We start from the raw sequence: 16,079 nt of genomic DNA on the forward strand, positions 1-16,079 counted from the left end.
CAATCAAACAGTGCAGCACCCGGAGTGATGAATGTTTCTGTAAAGCAGTTGAAAAGTGGTGCACTGACATGTCGTGACGTTGTCCAACAATGTTTTGGTTCCTGGCGGTGACGTAATACACAAAAACATGGTTCCCTTGTTTTGAACCTGAAAAGCGTGCTAAGTGTTTCTTTAACTTCACTACGCATGAAGATGCTTTTCCGAAACTGAGTGACAGCAAAACATTCATAAGAGGCGATGGCTGAGGCTGCAGAAACGTGTGCTGAATCTGGACGCAAGCTGGTGTGTACTATCTGTCGTGTTAACGTTAGCTTATGAAGCGAGACAGGGAACGAGCTAATTAGTTAGCTAAGCTAACGTTTGCAATCGTTAATGTTGGAATGTTTGTCAAGTCATTAACGCTGTTCAAGTTACAGACCACGAGGAAAACCCACAGATATCGCATTTTAGTTGCATGTTATTACTCATTTTGTATCTGTAGCCTACTAGTTAAAACAAGAGAAACCAGCATTTATACCAGTGAAAGCCTGCAAACATTTTACATGCATCATTATGAAATAACGTGTCAGCAGCAGCATTTTGCCAGGGCGAGTGTCATTTAATGGTTATTACACTTGACGCCACATTTAAGAAGAAAGATACTGCTATAATAACGTACTATCGTCGAACTAAACATTACCCCTACAGTTTTAAAGTTACGAATACAATGAATGTTCAGTCGTTTCACATCGCTCACACTGGCTGTTTATGGAGAGAGTGTTTATTTTACACGCGTTTCAGTGTTGTGACATAAATCATCTTGTTTTCACTGGCAGCGCTCCATCTGCCGAAGGATGTATGACGAAAACGAGGATTTGTCTGATGTTGAAGAAATTGCAAACATCAGAGGGTTCAGTGTGGAGGAAAAGCTTGTCAGTGACAGTTACAGCGCAGCCTTTGTACACTTGATGGAGGGTAAAGGTACAGTAACACTTAGAACATCGTATTTTCTTTCGATTAGCCATTGTTACCATTTATTATATATATGTTTATGTATTCTGCAGCTTTTAATTGGCAGGATGTATGTCTTTACCACGTATTGACATGCTCTATAAATGCTTTGGACTAAAATACACACTGTCTTGCAGACTTTACTTATGAATATGCACAAAAGGAGGGTCTCAGGATCCCACTCATTTTTAAAGAGAAAGATGGACTAGGGATCAGGTGAGAAGCTGTTTCTGTTGAGAATAATCTTGGACCATATTTGTTGTATATTTATATTTTTAGCCATTTGGCAATATATACAAGATTAACTGAATGTCATCTATGCCCCTCTTCGATTTAAACAGAATGCCTGATCCTGAGTTTACAGTTAGTGAAATTAAAGGTTTAGTTGGTAAGTAGAGCAACTCAAACACCCACACCATGGCTAGAGTATAATTCTTACTGACTAGCAATTAGACTTTAGTGCATATAGAAGGGGGGAAGTATCTCAACTGCCAGTCCAGAGAATTGGAGGTGGTGCAGTAACAACTGGGGGATCAGTGAGTGAGTGAGTGAGTAATAATAAAAAAATAATAAGTAATAATTGATAATCATTGTCATGCCATATATCTGCAATACAAAAGCTGTGATTACTTTGAGACACTCTCCTGCAAATGATATGAAGAATAGAAAAAAAACGAAACCAAAAGTCATTGTCACAGTGTGTTGCATGTACAATGGCACTGTTTTTGGTTTGCTCCCCCCTTCTTAATCAATTATTTAAATAGTGATCGCATACACTTCTATCCATCTATTTATTGTCTGCCTGTCTCTGTGTATGTAATGTACCTGTAATGCATTTTTATGAGTGACGGATCATTTTAGTAGTGTGTGTGTGTGTGTGTGTGTGTGTGTGTGTGTGTGTGTGTGTGTGTGTGTGTGTCCATCCATGTCTACTTTCTTATATTTGTTGTTGTGCTATAAAAACTTAATTTTTTCATTTGTTAGCTTTTCATCTATTATTTATTTATCACAATTTTGGGCGTAGGCAGTTTTCCATTTCTTGTTATTTTCTAATGCATTAAAATAAAACTTTAAATTAGGCATGACAAATTAAGTCAAAGCTTGATTTGGGCGGGGGTGCGCCATCTAGTGGGAAGATGGTGGATTACATGTACTGTATATAAGAGATGCTGTAGTTGGTTATGATGTAGATTTTCTGTGTGTAAATTGTTTTATAGGGTAGATTATACAGGTTGATTGTGTTACCAGGTAATGACAGTGGCAGCACCCGTAGATTAAGTTCAATTTGTATCCTGGGTATTGCTTACAGGCAGCCGTCGTTCTGTGGACGTTATGGATGTGAGCACTCAGAAAGGCTCTGAAATGAGCATGGCCCAGTTTGGCCGTTATTATGAGAACACACTAAGCTGGAGAACCTCATCAAGCGACCCACAGTGGTAATATGACATGACATTCTCTGTATAAGGTTTTGATGGTTACAAATCTGGTACTGTATTTTCAAAGTCAGTATGACTAATGGCACTGTGACTGATCGCTAAAAGTGGAGTTTTTACTCACTGTCATAGGTGGATCAAGTCGACTGGGTGGACAACATGTGGCCTCGTGATTTAAAACAAAGCCAAACAGAACCAACCAATGTGATCTCAGAGATGAAGTACCCCAAAGTGCAAAGGTACAACTTTCACTCGATTGTGTTTTGGTTTTCACAAATCTCTCTTGAGCTGTGTGTCAGTTTGTAAGTAAAACATGAAATATGTAGAGCAAGATATAGAAAATACTTAAGAAAATAGCTTCTTTGTTAGCAATAAATACAAATTCCACTCGCATCTGAGTGTGTAAACTCTCGCTCCATCACAGCAGAGTGCTGTGTACTGTCAGTGCTCCTGACTGTTGCTAGGCAGCAGTTTTGTCCACGATGGAGGATGGTTTATAACAGCTGTGGCCCGACTACACACACACCTCTCAGCCAATCAGCTGCCAGCATTTATACATAGCTAAGAATCGAAAACAGTTGTGCATGCTTGTATTTCCTCCCATCACACAGAGGCCTCACTAACCGTCTGTTCCTCTGCTCAGTTATAATAATATTTATTGATTAGTATTTATAGCAATTAGGTAGGGATTGGGTTGTACAAGATGGATTGATTAAATATCAGTTATTACTGACATTCGGTAACAAATTTCCACCATTGTTTCAGCCAGTACTGATACCTAGAGTTTCCTTTTCAGTACCACCACTGGTGGTTAGTTTTCTTACTATTAAGGCAGTAAGAAAAGTACTACTTCATTAGTGTCCGCACAGTTTTATTTCTGCAAATCACAATGCATTCAAATGCCTGCATTCAACAAGTAGTGTAGTCATCCTCTGTGAAAAGCACTTATTTTGCTGTAACATTTTCAAACATCTTGACTCTTGCAAATGTTGCATATGCAGACTGGTGCTTGAAGGTGTTCCTGTAAATTGGTACTTGTCACAGTGTTGTCAAAAAAAGTTCATGCAGTCTGTCATTTTTGTTGGCATGTCATTATTCTGCCATAGCGTTGCAAAATATTGGTCATGATTTTGATTGGTAGTGTACTTTATTGATATATTGTGCAGCTGTGTTTATTTTCAGAGTATGCCTTGCTTATTTGTCTGCTTACAAATGTGTATACAGTCTGAAAGAAAAAGTCCTGGAGAGTTTGTCACAATTAGAATTTGTAATTATTATATATTGAAAACTATTTGTTGAGGAATCAATTTCTTGGTCGAACAAAAATTAATTGGAATCTAGTGTGATTAGTCATTTGAGTCATTTTTAAAGCAAAAATGTGAAACAAAAATTGTGATGGTATTTTTTTGTTTTTTGACAAATCAATCAGCAGATTAATTGATCACTGATTACAGTAACAGTTTGCAACCCTAAATTAATGAGTGTCTTTGGTTCATCATTTTCCATCATGTAAACAAAACTATTTTAAATTCAGTTTTTCCTTATTCATTTTCAGTATTTTTTTTTTTACATTATTGCTGTTGTCAGTTTGTTGACAAGGTTGTTTTCTCGCAGTCTAACTCTGTTCTGTTCTCTATTCACATGACGTAATAGTGTGTGAAGATTTATTTGGTTTAATTATACTTTATTTTTTCTGTTTACACCACAGCACTTAGATTTTATTCTGATAAAAAGAGCTGCTCCTATCTAGTTAAATTAGTTTCTCATTTATATCTCAGGGTGTTAATTGTTCCTCCATTAACTTCCACAGAAGCAATATCCTATTGTGAACAATTTTCTATGCTGCAGTGCTTATGTGATTGATTTCTACTGGTGTTTTCTATTGTTTGCTTTTGTTTAAGACAGCTAAGACCATTCAGCTTTATGAGTGATTGAGCCTTTTTCAAAAGATATTTTTATGGGTCTCAGTCTGTAAACCTTTGGATCCTTACTGGGTAATTTGTACTATATGCATCTTATACATTTTTGTTTCCTTTTGTCCAATAGGTATTGTTTGATGAGCGTGAAGGGCTGCTACACAGACTTTCACATTGATTTTGGGGGAACTTCGGTTTGGTATCATGTATTCAAAGGACAGAAAGTAAGTTCATTCTAATCTCATCTGATATTATAAACCTTAATTTATTAGTTTTCATTTCACTGAACATTAAAGGGATAAATTAAGAAAATGTTTATCTGGTAATATTTTTGAAAATCTTGAGCTGCAAACAGTTTCAGAGTTGACACTTCATCTAACCTGTTCATTAAGTGCAGTATAACCTCCAAAATAAAATCTCTGCCTCTCCTCAGGTGTTCTGGCTGGTGCCTCCAACCACTCATAACCTTGCACTGTATGAGGACTGGGTCCTGTCAGGAAAGCAGAGCGATGTCTTCCTGGGAGACCGAGCCGATGGATGCCAGAGAGTGGAGCTTAAGCAAGGATACACTTTTTTCATCCCATCTGGTGTGTTGGCATGGCTGCTTTAAAGTAGCTAGCAGGACAGATTAACTGCACTTGAATGAAAAGATAACGATAATATATAAAGATCAAGCTAAGCTAAGCTTGATCTTTATAGAGTACTGTATATTTAACTCTGTGAATTTGCATGAATCCACTTTCAAAAATTTTTGTACTTTTGCTTTTTTCTAAATAAGGGTGGATTCATGCTGTCTACACCCCTGAAGACACGCTGGTGTTCGGAGGCAACATTCTGCACAGCTTTAACATTCCTATGCAGTTTACTATCCATGAGATTGAGAATAGGACTAAGGTAGGAGTCGACACTGAGGTGTGACTGAAGTCTGACCTGCAGTAGGGAGATAATACAAATATCACTGTGATGTACTTTGTGTTACTGTACACCAAGGACCATATTTAAAAAAATATATTTTAAGAAACTTATTTCTTTCTTGTAGGATTTCTGGATAGTGTTTAGTGTTTTAGCTTCTTCATTTCTGTTTTAAAGCTTTATTATTTCAAAATAATGATCACCTGTTATAGATTATAAGCCTACATTGCAGCTGTGTGCATGTTTGTTTGCATGAGATGACAGTGGAGTGATGGAGTACAGTAATAATCTCTTTTCACTACTGTTGATGTCAACATCATTTCCTGTCTCAAGTTTCTGTCGTATTCACACATACTAGTAAAAACACAGACAGAAACTTGGCTGAGCATGTACACGGTCGAGAAATCCCGCTGTGTCAACAGGTTTGTTTGTGGAGCTTTTGATTACATGGCATTTAGGAATCAGATTACCACAAAAAGGCAACAGTAAACTAGATTACCTAAGTGCATGAAAAGTAAACATTTTTTTTTCTCCCCGTTTTCAGGTTCATTCCAAGTTTCGTTTCCCTTTCTATTATGAGATGTGCTGGTATGTCCTGGAGAGATACCTGCACTGTCTGACCAAGCGGTCCTACCTTTCTCAGGAGATCCATAAGGAGCCTGTACTAATGGGTGAGTAAAATGAATCGATCCGATATGTTATGCTTGCTGTTTCTGTGCCTTGCCTGATCAGACAAGTCATTCTCTCTTGCAACATATATTATTTCTACAGATGAAGGTGCAAATGTCATTAGATATAGCTGCTTTTCTCTCATTTTGTCTTTCCAGACTATGAGACAAAGGCAAACACAGAGAGTCCTTCCTCTGACTCAAGGAGCCAAGACATGAATGAGGACTCGTGTGAGACTCAAGTGAGGGAGGACCAGGGTGAAAAATCAGAGAGAGTCGCTCAGGATGGCCGTTGCTCACCTGACAGGAAGGGCCAGTTCCTCAAAGCAGTTTTATCTGTTGACTCTGAGGACAGCTATAATCCCGGGTCCACCTCTCTAGATTTCCTCAAAACCCCCTCTGACTCACCAACATCAGAGTCTCAGAATAAGTGGACTCATTTGACAGAGTTTGAAATGAGCGGACTCAGGACACTGGTTGAGAAACTGGAGTCACTCCCCGACAATAAGAAATGTGTTCCAGAAGGACTAGAAAACCCACAAGCCCTGCTGGAGGACATGAAGGTAAATAAAAGCAAGATGGCAAACACATAAGATTGTCAGTTACACACACAGTAATCTGTTGTCCTCTCGGGCCATCTAGGTTGTATTAAAAGAACATGCTGATGATGACCCCAGATTAGCAGTTACTGGAGTTCCTGTGGTGTGCTGGCCTAAGAAAACTACAAAGGTAAGAATATTTTAGCTGTAGTGGGACACTTTCTGATTGCTTTTGCTCCAAACAGTGTCCTTTACTGTGTATAAAGTGAGCAAACGTGCTAAAAAGACTTTAATCCTGTGCACGTCTTACTTGACTTTGTGATGCAAGAACATTTTTGAGCTTTTCAGCTGAATGGTTGCCTTTGCGAACATTTCTTTGTACTATTTATGTCAGTGAAACCAAATATTTTTACTTTTATGGATGCATATTAAAGAGATGGTCTTTGTTGAGTTCACTGCTACTTTAGAAGTATGTTATTGCCATTACTAGAATAGAGCAGTTCTCATTTGAAGCACAGGTTGACCAGTTTTATTTCTCATTGTTTGATTTTTTTTTTTTTGTTTGTTTGTTTTTTCATTTTTGGTCATCACAAAGAAATGGGCCGTGTGTACATCTAAATGCATACTAACTGGTATGAATGTTTATAGCTGTAGTCACTGTTTTAATGGTAGGCATTTGTTTTTCTCCACAGAAATTGCAAAGGACATTTCTGTCATACTTTTGGGCATCAATGTGCTCTAATTATAGTTATCCTTAGGTTTGATTGAGTCGAGCTAAGCAGCAGGTTGTAAAAAGAGATAGTTGAGGCGTTTACATTATTGTGGGAAAAAACTCCATAAATATTTGAAATGGTCTAAATACTTATTAAATGAATAGTACACTGATGTGCAGTTTTCTCTTAATTCCAGAGCTATAAAAATATGGAGAAATGAATATAATAGTTGTGAAAAAATGCTCTGTCTTATCTACTAAAATGAGGTAAAGTGTAAATTCTGATTAGTAGAGTGTTACTTGAGCTACATTATGGTTCTATTTAGGTTCACTGGATATGTGCTTTTCTTTGTATAATTAATTGTTCAAACAAGTCAATGAACTGTGTAATAGGAGGAGAAGCCTCAACAGGAGGTGGGAGGATGGGATGTGTTGTATATGAATGTATGGAAGTGATTTCTGTCGGTCTCGGGGACCCTCTAGATCACCTCCACCCTTCCCTCCAAAGGCCAGCTGCTGGCTGTGGGGCCTCTTTGTGTTTGCCTTTTGTAATGAGATGCCATCTGGCTTTATTGGCTGTGCGGAGCCTGTTCTTCTCTCCCTCTGATGCTCATCATGAATATGACAAACACCATTTCTGCATTTTCTGTCCTCATTGGATACAGGCAGACACCCCCAGTACATATTCTTATGCCCGGAGGCCCACCATTGGTCCTGTGCTTTCCAGCACTCCTCCTCTTTTTCAGGCAGTTGATCCATATTAATGAGGCAGGCTTGACTGTGTTTCCTACATCTGCTTTTGGTATTGTGGAGCTTTGGAGCAGGAGGGAGGGCTGTAGGCCAGACACCAGTAGCAGTCTAGTAGAAGGAGGAGGAGACTGCAGCCATGTCAGTTTGCTGTGAGCTGGACAGTGTGTGAACACCAGCCATGGCCATGTCGCTGAGCGCTGATGATGAGGACTACGACTCAGACTCTGAGCAGGTTAGCACATTAACACACTGCGGGCAGACATAGTGAGGCTACCAAAGGAATGCTTGTGCCAGACAGAGCAGTGTGCAGCATCACAGGGGGGTGAGGAAATGGAGCTACCTGGAGAGCAGTGCATTGATTCAGTCTATCTCCTGTGCTTCGTCTTTGATTTTTGCCCTTTGGCTTTTCATAGGTTTTCTGTTTTGTGTCTGTGTGTGTGCATGCCTGTGCTTTTGTCAGATATATCCAGCAATAGGAGAAGGCTGTGTTTATATAGCTCAGAGCCTCAGGGCTGCTATTGGTTGTTTCAAAGGAGAGGAGCAGAGGAATGGGAATTCATCTGGATACAGGAGATGAATTTTTCATGGTTTGATTGTAAAGACGATGGATGTGCATGTTGGTATACTCTCTGCATGACTGCGAATAAAAAAGGTTATTGCGTTACAGAGCATTATGAATTAAAATTTTGATTTAGTGTAACTGTCAGATTGATTAAAGATGAAACCTGCTTTTACAGCAAAATGTGTTCCTTAATTTAAATGGTTCACTTACTTAACTCTGAACCACACCCCCTTGCATGAATACTGTGGCTGCATTTGGATTTGAAAACCACTAACTGCAGATTAGTCCATTTTAGACAAATATAAGACATTTTCAGTCCTATTTGTTCTCATCATGTTAATGCACCTTTCCTTGGCTTCACAGTTTATCTATTTGAACCTCAATTAACAATATCCACAGTAGGCTCTATAACTATTAGGATTTTTGGCATTGCAGCCCAGAAGCTGAACAACAGTTGTGTGTCCAGCACCAATTTAGACAATTTGTGGATTAATGTAACTGCCAGAATCACTGCTTTTGCAGTGTATTCTCAGCATCTCTAAAGCACGGTGTGAGGAGGTTTTTAACTGATGGACACTGTTGCTGGTTCTCAGTCAACAGTCCTCACCGTTTCTGAGTTACTGTACATGTCACAGGCTTTATTAGAGATGGTGTCTTTTCTCAGATGTAACATTTGGACTATACACTACAAACTGCATTTTAGAGCAGTCATGTTTTGTGTTTTTTTTTTTCAAACGCATCAACAGCTTTGCATCTTATGCCACTTCTAATGTTTAACAGGAAAGTAATCTCTCCAGAAACTTAGGAACCCAATTTGTTGCCAAGTCAGTTGTTTCAAGACATATTTATGCACAAGGTAAATGGAACTAATAAATTTAGCTCAAAACATCATAAAAATGTGACAGTTGACTTTAGACACCACAACATGCTTTTCATTTCCCTCCGCTTTGATAAAACAGTGTTGTGTGTTTCTGCAGCCTGTGCTCGGTATTCACTGTCTTCAGTGTGTGTTCTAGGTGATTTTAGTATAATCCACATAATAATAGCTCAAGCAGTTCCAAGCCTGTGACATGGAACATAAGAGTCAAATGTTCATAATGATTCCCAGCTGAATGAGCTTTGAAGTGCCAAAGGATTATTAGCTGGTCAGTTGAACTGTAGTTTTTACAGTACAAATAACAAAGACACGTGTATATACTGTATGCTATAAAGAGGTATGCATGGCACAGCCACTGATGGCTCACCATAATTTCTTAGATATTGTTGCAAAATATATTTGTATTTGAAATAGATAGTAGTTACCTAGATAGAGAGGTGGGGGGGGTCAGCTGTCAGCCTTCCCTGTCGTTAAATTCTAAGCATCACATGGCAGTGGGCGGTTTACAGTGGATATAAGGGACACTATGGACAGCCATCTGAAATTGTTTTCCTTGTATCATTTTTCAGTTGCCTTCTACACATGTGGTTCAGGTAACAGGTGTAATTAGACAGTAATAAAGACAGTATACACCACAGTGTCTAGGTACCTGTTATGCAATCGGACATTAGCAGAATGATCATAACTCTGACCTGTTGTCAGGTCGACTACCTGGCAGCAGCTGGGTTACATCATGGTGCTTTAGCTACAGGGCTGGGTTTCTTTGGCTGGGATATCTGGTCTCATTTCAGTGTTCCTCGTGTATTTCATCCACATGAATACCCCTAGAACAGTCCAGTGCGGACTGCACAAGGCCCCCTCCCCCCGACAATATTTCACTTTAATCCTGTATGGTAACCACATATCTGACAGTCTGTGTCAGTCTATTTCATGGTTATTGTTCCAAAAACTTACAGTAATATGTCTAAGATTGAGTCTCTTTCCATTTTCTGGTAGAGGGTCTCATTACAGTTCTTATTGGTTACAAGTCTGTGTGTCACACACTGTTCTGTTAGGGAACGGGACGTGGCTGTTGCTATGCTGACGCTAGGAAAATGTGCTCTGCCGATGTAACTAAAGAAATCTGATCTTCCTTTCCAAGAGCTGCAGTATTTTGCAGTCCTTGTTCCTGTTTATTTCATCTTGCACATTGCCACACATCTTTTCATGTGGCACGGTTGGCAGTAATTTGACGTGGTTTTCATGTTAAAAATACATTGTTGTGATTGGGGTCTGAGCTTGTGAACGAGTGGAATATACAACAGAAGAACAATAATGATGCAGATCAAAGGCATCTCATTACCCACTTCTGTTAAATAGAGAACATTTATTGTGCACTGTAATAAATCAGTCTGTGCAGCCCCTAACAAAGAATAATAGATAGTGATTGGTGTGTGAAATGTCGTTCTAAGTGCAGTTTCTTTTTGAAGTAGAAACATGCAAGCAAGTGAAGTGCTAAATTTGGAAGATGCCTCCAGGGATGTTCTTGATGTGTGTGTTCGTTTTCTCCTGGATCTTGTGCTTTAACAGCTAGGAATAATGTTTTTATACACAACATGTTTTGGTCCGGATATGCGTTATATGTACTGTATATGCATATATGGATACAGGTGCTATTTCAGTTTTTTTATGTGTTTGGAATTATTAATGTGGAGTCAGAAAGAGCAAAGAGGATCAGAATTTAATAGAATGTTTTGTTTTCTATTATATAACATGACTAAGTGCTTATTATGCAAATGCAGTGTAATGTACAATATTAGAACGAGTTGCTCTTTAGAGCTTCAGTCTTCATTTTATTCATAAACTTGAAACTTTGGTAAAAATCCCTGAATTGTCAAATTGAAGAAAAAAAAAATATATATATATATATACACTGCATATACAGTAGTTTGCTGATCATTAGAATCTGTTGAAATAAAGAATCTAGAACCAGAAGTCTTCTTTGAAAAGCTAATAGTTCAAGCTTCTTGTCTTAGACACACTACATACTACAAACATGCTTTACAGTTTTACTGTATGTGTGAATTTATGCACTCTTATTAATTAACTTATTATTTTTGTATTTTTGTATTGTAAATTTCACATTGAATTCATAATATAATTGTATAACATTGCAAAACCTTTTAAAAATAACACATTTATTCTCAAACCAACAAAAGCATCATTTAGATGTTTGAAATGTTTGTTTGCTCAAAGTTTTACGTGCTTGACGCTGGATCCTGTTCAACCTTTTAGCCCCGGCCTCCTAACCGGCCGAAACCTAAGATGGCAGCTTCTCCTGCATCAGCAGTCAAGCTGTCAGCTAGTCGGGGAACATCTAGTGCCAGGAGGAGAAGAACGCGCTGTCGGAAGTGTGAGGCGTGCCTGCGGACGGAGTGCGGAGAGTGTCACTTTTGTAAAGACATGAAGAAGTTTGGTGGCCCAGGCCGTATGAAGCAGTCCTGCATCATGAGGCAGTGCATTGCAGTAAGCACATTGTTCATATTGTTTTCTGTTAAATGTATTGTGATATACATGCTGTGAAATGAGTAGTTTGACATATGCTAAGCTAACTGCTGGCTGGCTCTAGCTTCATATTGAGCATAGAGACATGAGAAGGCTTGTGAGGAAAAGGGAGCACTTGGTGTGATGCAAGGCATCTCTGTGCTAATGCAAACACAGCAGAATCATTGTCACATGAGACTGAGATCACAGCACAGGGATCTAAACCACGCTCACAAAACGATTTATCATGCAGCCCTAATTTCAGCCAGTAATATGAACATGAGCAAAGAATGTGTTTGAATGTTTCAACATCATGGACACGGCCATAAAATAAATAGACAGTGTGAAATATTCAGTTTGAATGATTGACCACTATAAAGCTCTTTAGCAGCTGCGTCCCACAACACAGCCTCTTGATGTGCATTTACTCGAATACTGCTTTAAAGCAGTACCCAGAGCTAAGTATACCCCACAGTTCACCACAGCCTCCCCTGCCACATCAGTTCATTTGTTCATGGTAATGCATCTATCTTGTTTGCTGACTGACTGTAATCAATAAATAATTTGGAAGTGTGTTAGAGAGTTTGTCCATCATGATTGGAAGAAGGTTTGTTCTAAAGGAGGATGTTAATTTCATACAGTCACCCAGTCTTCTGTCCTGTGTGTTTGTGTGTGTCTGTCTGTCTCCAGCCTGTCCTGCCCCACACAGCAGTGTGTCTCATCTGTGGCGAGGCAGGGAAGGAGGACACTGTGGAGGATGAAGAAGAGAAGTTTAACCTTATGCTCATGGAGTGCTCCATCTGCAATGAGATTGTTCATCCTAACTGTCTCAAGGTAAGTTACTATCAATATGTATTGACTGTTACATGATAAACTGTTTTTAGAACAGTTGAGCTGTTTTCATAGTGGCCTTTTACTGTTTGATAGTATTGATATGCACCTTTTATTCAGGTTAAAGATTCAAATGGAGTAGTGAATGATGAGCTGCCAAACTGCTGGGAGTGCCCGAAGTGCAACCATGCTGGGAAAACAGGGAGAGTAAGCATCTGTATGGACTTGTTCTGTGTGTGTCTGAATCATGTCATGATTAAACAGTTGACTTTGTCTCAGAATCTCAGAACCAGAGAAATAAAGTTGTGTTCTTTTTTCTTAACCTTTTGGCCTCAAAGCAAAAAAGGGGGCCAGGATTTAAGTACGCATCAAACCTTCCTGGCTCTCTACTGAAAGAACCGCGGTTAAACCGGGATTCCAAAGAGGACCCTGAACTGCCTATGGTGGCAACAGCTACTGTTACCGCTTTAACTACCACACCTGCGGTGAAGAGAAAGGCAGAGCGGGAGGAAATCCTGAAGAGGAAAGAAGAAGAGCCTCCAAAGAAACGTCCCCCCTTGCTGTCTCTAGATGGTACGCCCCGACCAAGGCTTGAGGATAACCCATTAAGGAAAAAGAGGAAACTTTTTGACACCAATGATGAACCTGTCATTGTGAAAAAGAAGGTGGGACCCTCATGCTTTTGCAGTCTTTCAGTTTTACTAGATTAAATGGAGTCACTAAAGGCATTAATAATCTAAGCAGTACCTTCTAGTTGATAATACACGCCTTTAAAATCATGCATAGGTGGAAAAAAACTTATTGATAACATGGCATGCACAGTTTAATTCTGAGCATGGACTTTTGTTGTTACTCTCTCGCATACCCCATGTTTTCTGTCTGCTCCACTATCATCTCTCAAAAAAAGTCTTTATAGAGTAATAAAAATAATAATTATGTTTCCTCCACTCTGTCATAGAAGAAGCTTTTAAGACAGGATGATCCCTTGACATCAAAGCTGTTGCGGCAGCTCACAACAGAGAATGATCAAGGTGATGAGGAAGATGATGAGGAGGATCATGAAGAAGATGGATTCTCCTTGGAAAGGATTCACTTAAAGGAGAAAAATGACTTGGATGATGAGGACCAAGAAGCAGAGGAAGAGGAAGAGGAGACAGTGACAAAAGAAAAAGACAGTAGTGCAGAGGACAAAACAATGTTAAGTCCACTGCTAAGAACATCAGCAGCCAGAGAAAGTGACCAGATGTTGTCCAACTCTCCCAGAGCTGGGCCAAGCAATGAACCAGGAGATGCTCAGGAGAGGAGCTCTGCTCAACTTAGGGCTCGCCATCAGCGCAGATGCCTCCCCAACAAAGAGCTGAGCAAAGAGCTCAGCCAGGAGATTCCCAAGACAGAAGACTGTCTAAGCAATCAGACCCATGGTCCAGTGAAGTCAGATGACAGTCCTGCCAATCACAATCGACGACTACTAAAAAATGAGGACTTTGTGACCAGTCAAAACCGTAAACCACAAAAAACAGAAGAGCCCACCATGAATCAGAGCCGTAGGGCCCTTAAAACGGATGAAGGTGTAGCTGGTCAAAACAGACGACCGCAAAAACCTGAGGACAGCCTGGCCAATCAGAATCACAGGCCAATAAAAACTGAGACAGAGAACAAAGTAGATGACCAGAAGCCTAGATGGCCTCTAAATAATGGCAGCAGCAACTTGGGTGACTGGCTGCGACACAGGGGGCGGGAGGTGAACGGCACACCACGTGGTTACTCACCGCTCAGCTGGAACCGAAGCACACCGATCACACCGATATGCCCTCGTCCACTCCCCTGCCGGTCACCGCCAAAATGTATCCAAATGGAGCGCCACGTGATCCGACCCCCTCCCATCAGCCCCCCACCTGACAGACTGCCACTGAACGACGGTGAAGCTCACATTATGCGACGAGAGATGTGGATGAATGTATTCAGTCACCTGACTCACAGGGATCTTTGTGTCTGCATGCGGGTCTGCAAGGCCTGGAACAGATGGTGAGTACAAGATGTACTGTGGAGTTGAAAACATGTTCTCTACACTTCATTACACTGCAGTCCTCTGAAAGTATAGTCTGTCTGTCTCATTAGGTGTTGTGACAAGAGGCTTTGGAAGCACATCAATCTGAACCGGTGCAAATCAATCACACCTCTCATGCTGAGCGGTATCATCCGGAGACAGCCAGTAGCTCTGGACCTCAGTTGGACGAATATCTCCAAGAAACAGCTCAGCTGGCTCATCAACAGACTGCCAGGTACAGTAAATAACCTCAGCCAGGGGAACACTGCACTGTGTTTGTGTTTTATTTAAATGGCCAATAAATGAGATAACTTGCAGGCGATGTGGTGTATTTGTGTGTGTGCCATATCACTGTAGGCAGGGGCCAGAAGTGTGACAAAACTCAAAAATGCACTATAACTGCAGGGTGCCCTTTAAAATTCAGTCTGTCTCACCACATAATTATTCTAATAATTGGCTTAAAGGATGTACAGTTATAAAACATTATGTAATGAACAGAGTTTTATTAAAGCAAAAATTTCATTTCTTGTTCAGTGGAGTTTCGGATGTTACAGTAGGATGTTATATCTACTGGTTATGAAAACTTGACACGTCAATTACAGAAATATGGGGACATGCTGACTCGCCTTAACACAGCCTTACAATGGTATATCCATTAGCACATGCAGTGAATTAACCAAGTTTACCATACATTTAAGCATATTATGTAAAATAAAGAGAACCTTAACCAATAAATGTTTTATTGCTGATTTTTCAGTCAACATATTTAATTTAGTGAACACTGCAAACAGCGACTATTTTTGTGGTGCTGGTAAAAAAAAAAAAAAAAAAATGAAACCTTTTGAATACGAGTCAAGTGTTTGAGTAACACGCTCCCCTGGTTCCTCCTTATGGGTAATTGTACCCCCAGAGGCTCCTGACTTTAGATAGTTTACCTTGATTTGATTTGATTTGATTTGATTTATTCTTTCAAGCATCTAAAAACAGTTGATATGACAACACACATAATTTTACACATAATCCAATATCAATTTGCTTATACCTAGTACATGCTTGAATGGAGTAGGAAGAAGTCAGACTTATCCAGTCCTACCCCATGACATCATCTTACCATCATTGGTTTGCAAGCAGTAAATGATTCACTTCTACACACACACATATACTAAAAAAAGAATATAACAGTGTTAACATTCTTACATCACACAAGTAATATACTAAAGAATAGTTACAAAATATACACCACACCCACAATAGTCCATGTAGTTAATCATTGAGCCTGTTCTTGCATATATCTTGATTGACACATACCTTTATATTTA

General features: G+C 39.6%; 1 protein-coding gene across 1 annotated transcript in view; it reads left to right on the plus strand.

The window, feature by feature from the left end:
* The first annotated feature begins 89 nt into the window (after window positions 1-89).
* kdm2bb (lysine (K)-specific demethylase 2Bb) overlaps window positions 90-16,079 on the plus strand; it is a 23,208-nt gene continuing 7,218 nt past the window's right edge. Inside the window, 19 exon segments of the mRNA XM_020585732.1 lie at window positions 90-282; window positions 816-960; window positions 1,128-1,206; window positions 1,332-1,378; window positions 2,300-2,383; window positions 2,386-2,426; window positions 2,556-2,662; window positions 4,470-4,563; window positions 4,773-4,926; window positions 5,118-5,233; window positions 5,796-5,922; window positions 6,079-6,482; window positions 6,562-6,648; window positions 11,634-11,864; window positions 12,573-12,716; window positions 12,834-12,920; window positions 13,052-13,378; window positions 13,672-14,738; window positions 14,832-14,995. Of these exon segments, the coding sequence (XP_020441388.1) occupies window positions 238-282; window positions 816-960; window positions 1,128-1,206; window positions 1,332-1,378; window positions 2,300-2,383; window positions 2,386-2,426; window positions 2,556-2,662; window positions 4,470-4,563; window positions 4,773-4,926; window positions 5,118-5,233; window positions 5,796-5,922; window positions 6,079-6,482; window positions 6,562-6,648; window positions 11,634-11,864; window positions 12,573-12,716; window positions 12,834-12,920; window positions 13,052-13,378; window positions 13,672-14,738; window positions 14,832-14,995 (3,550 nt within the window). The 5' untranslated portion in view covers window positions 90-237.

Source organism: Monopterus albus, unplaced genomic scaffold (genome assembly GCF_001952655.1).
Source record: "Monopterus albus unplaced genomic scaffold, M_albus_1.0 scaffold375.1, whole genome shotgun sequence".
In the NCBI taxonomy this organism is placed as follows: Eukaryota; Metazoa; Chordata; class Actinopteri; order Synbranchiformes; family Synbranchidae; genus Monopterus; species Monopterus albus.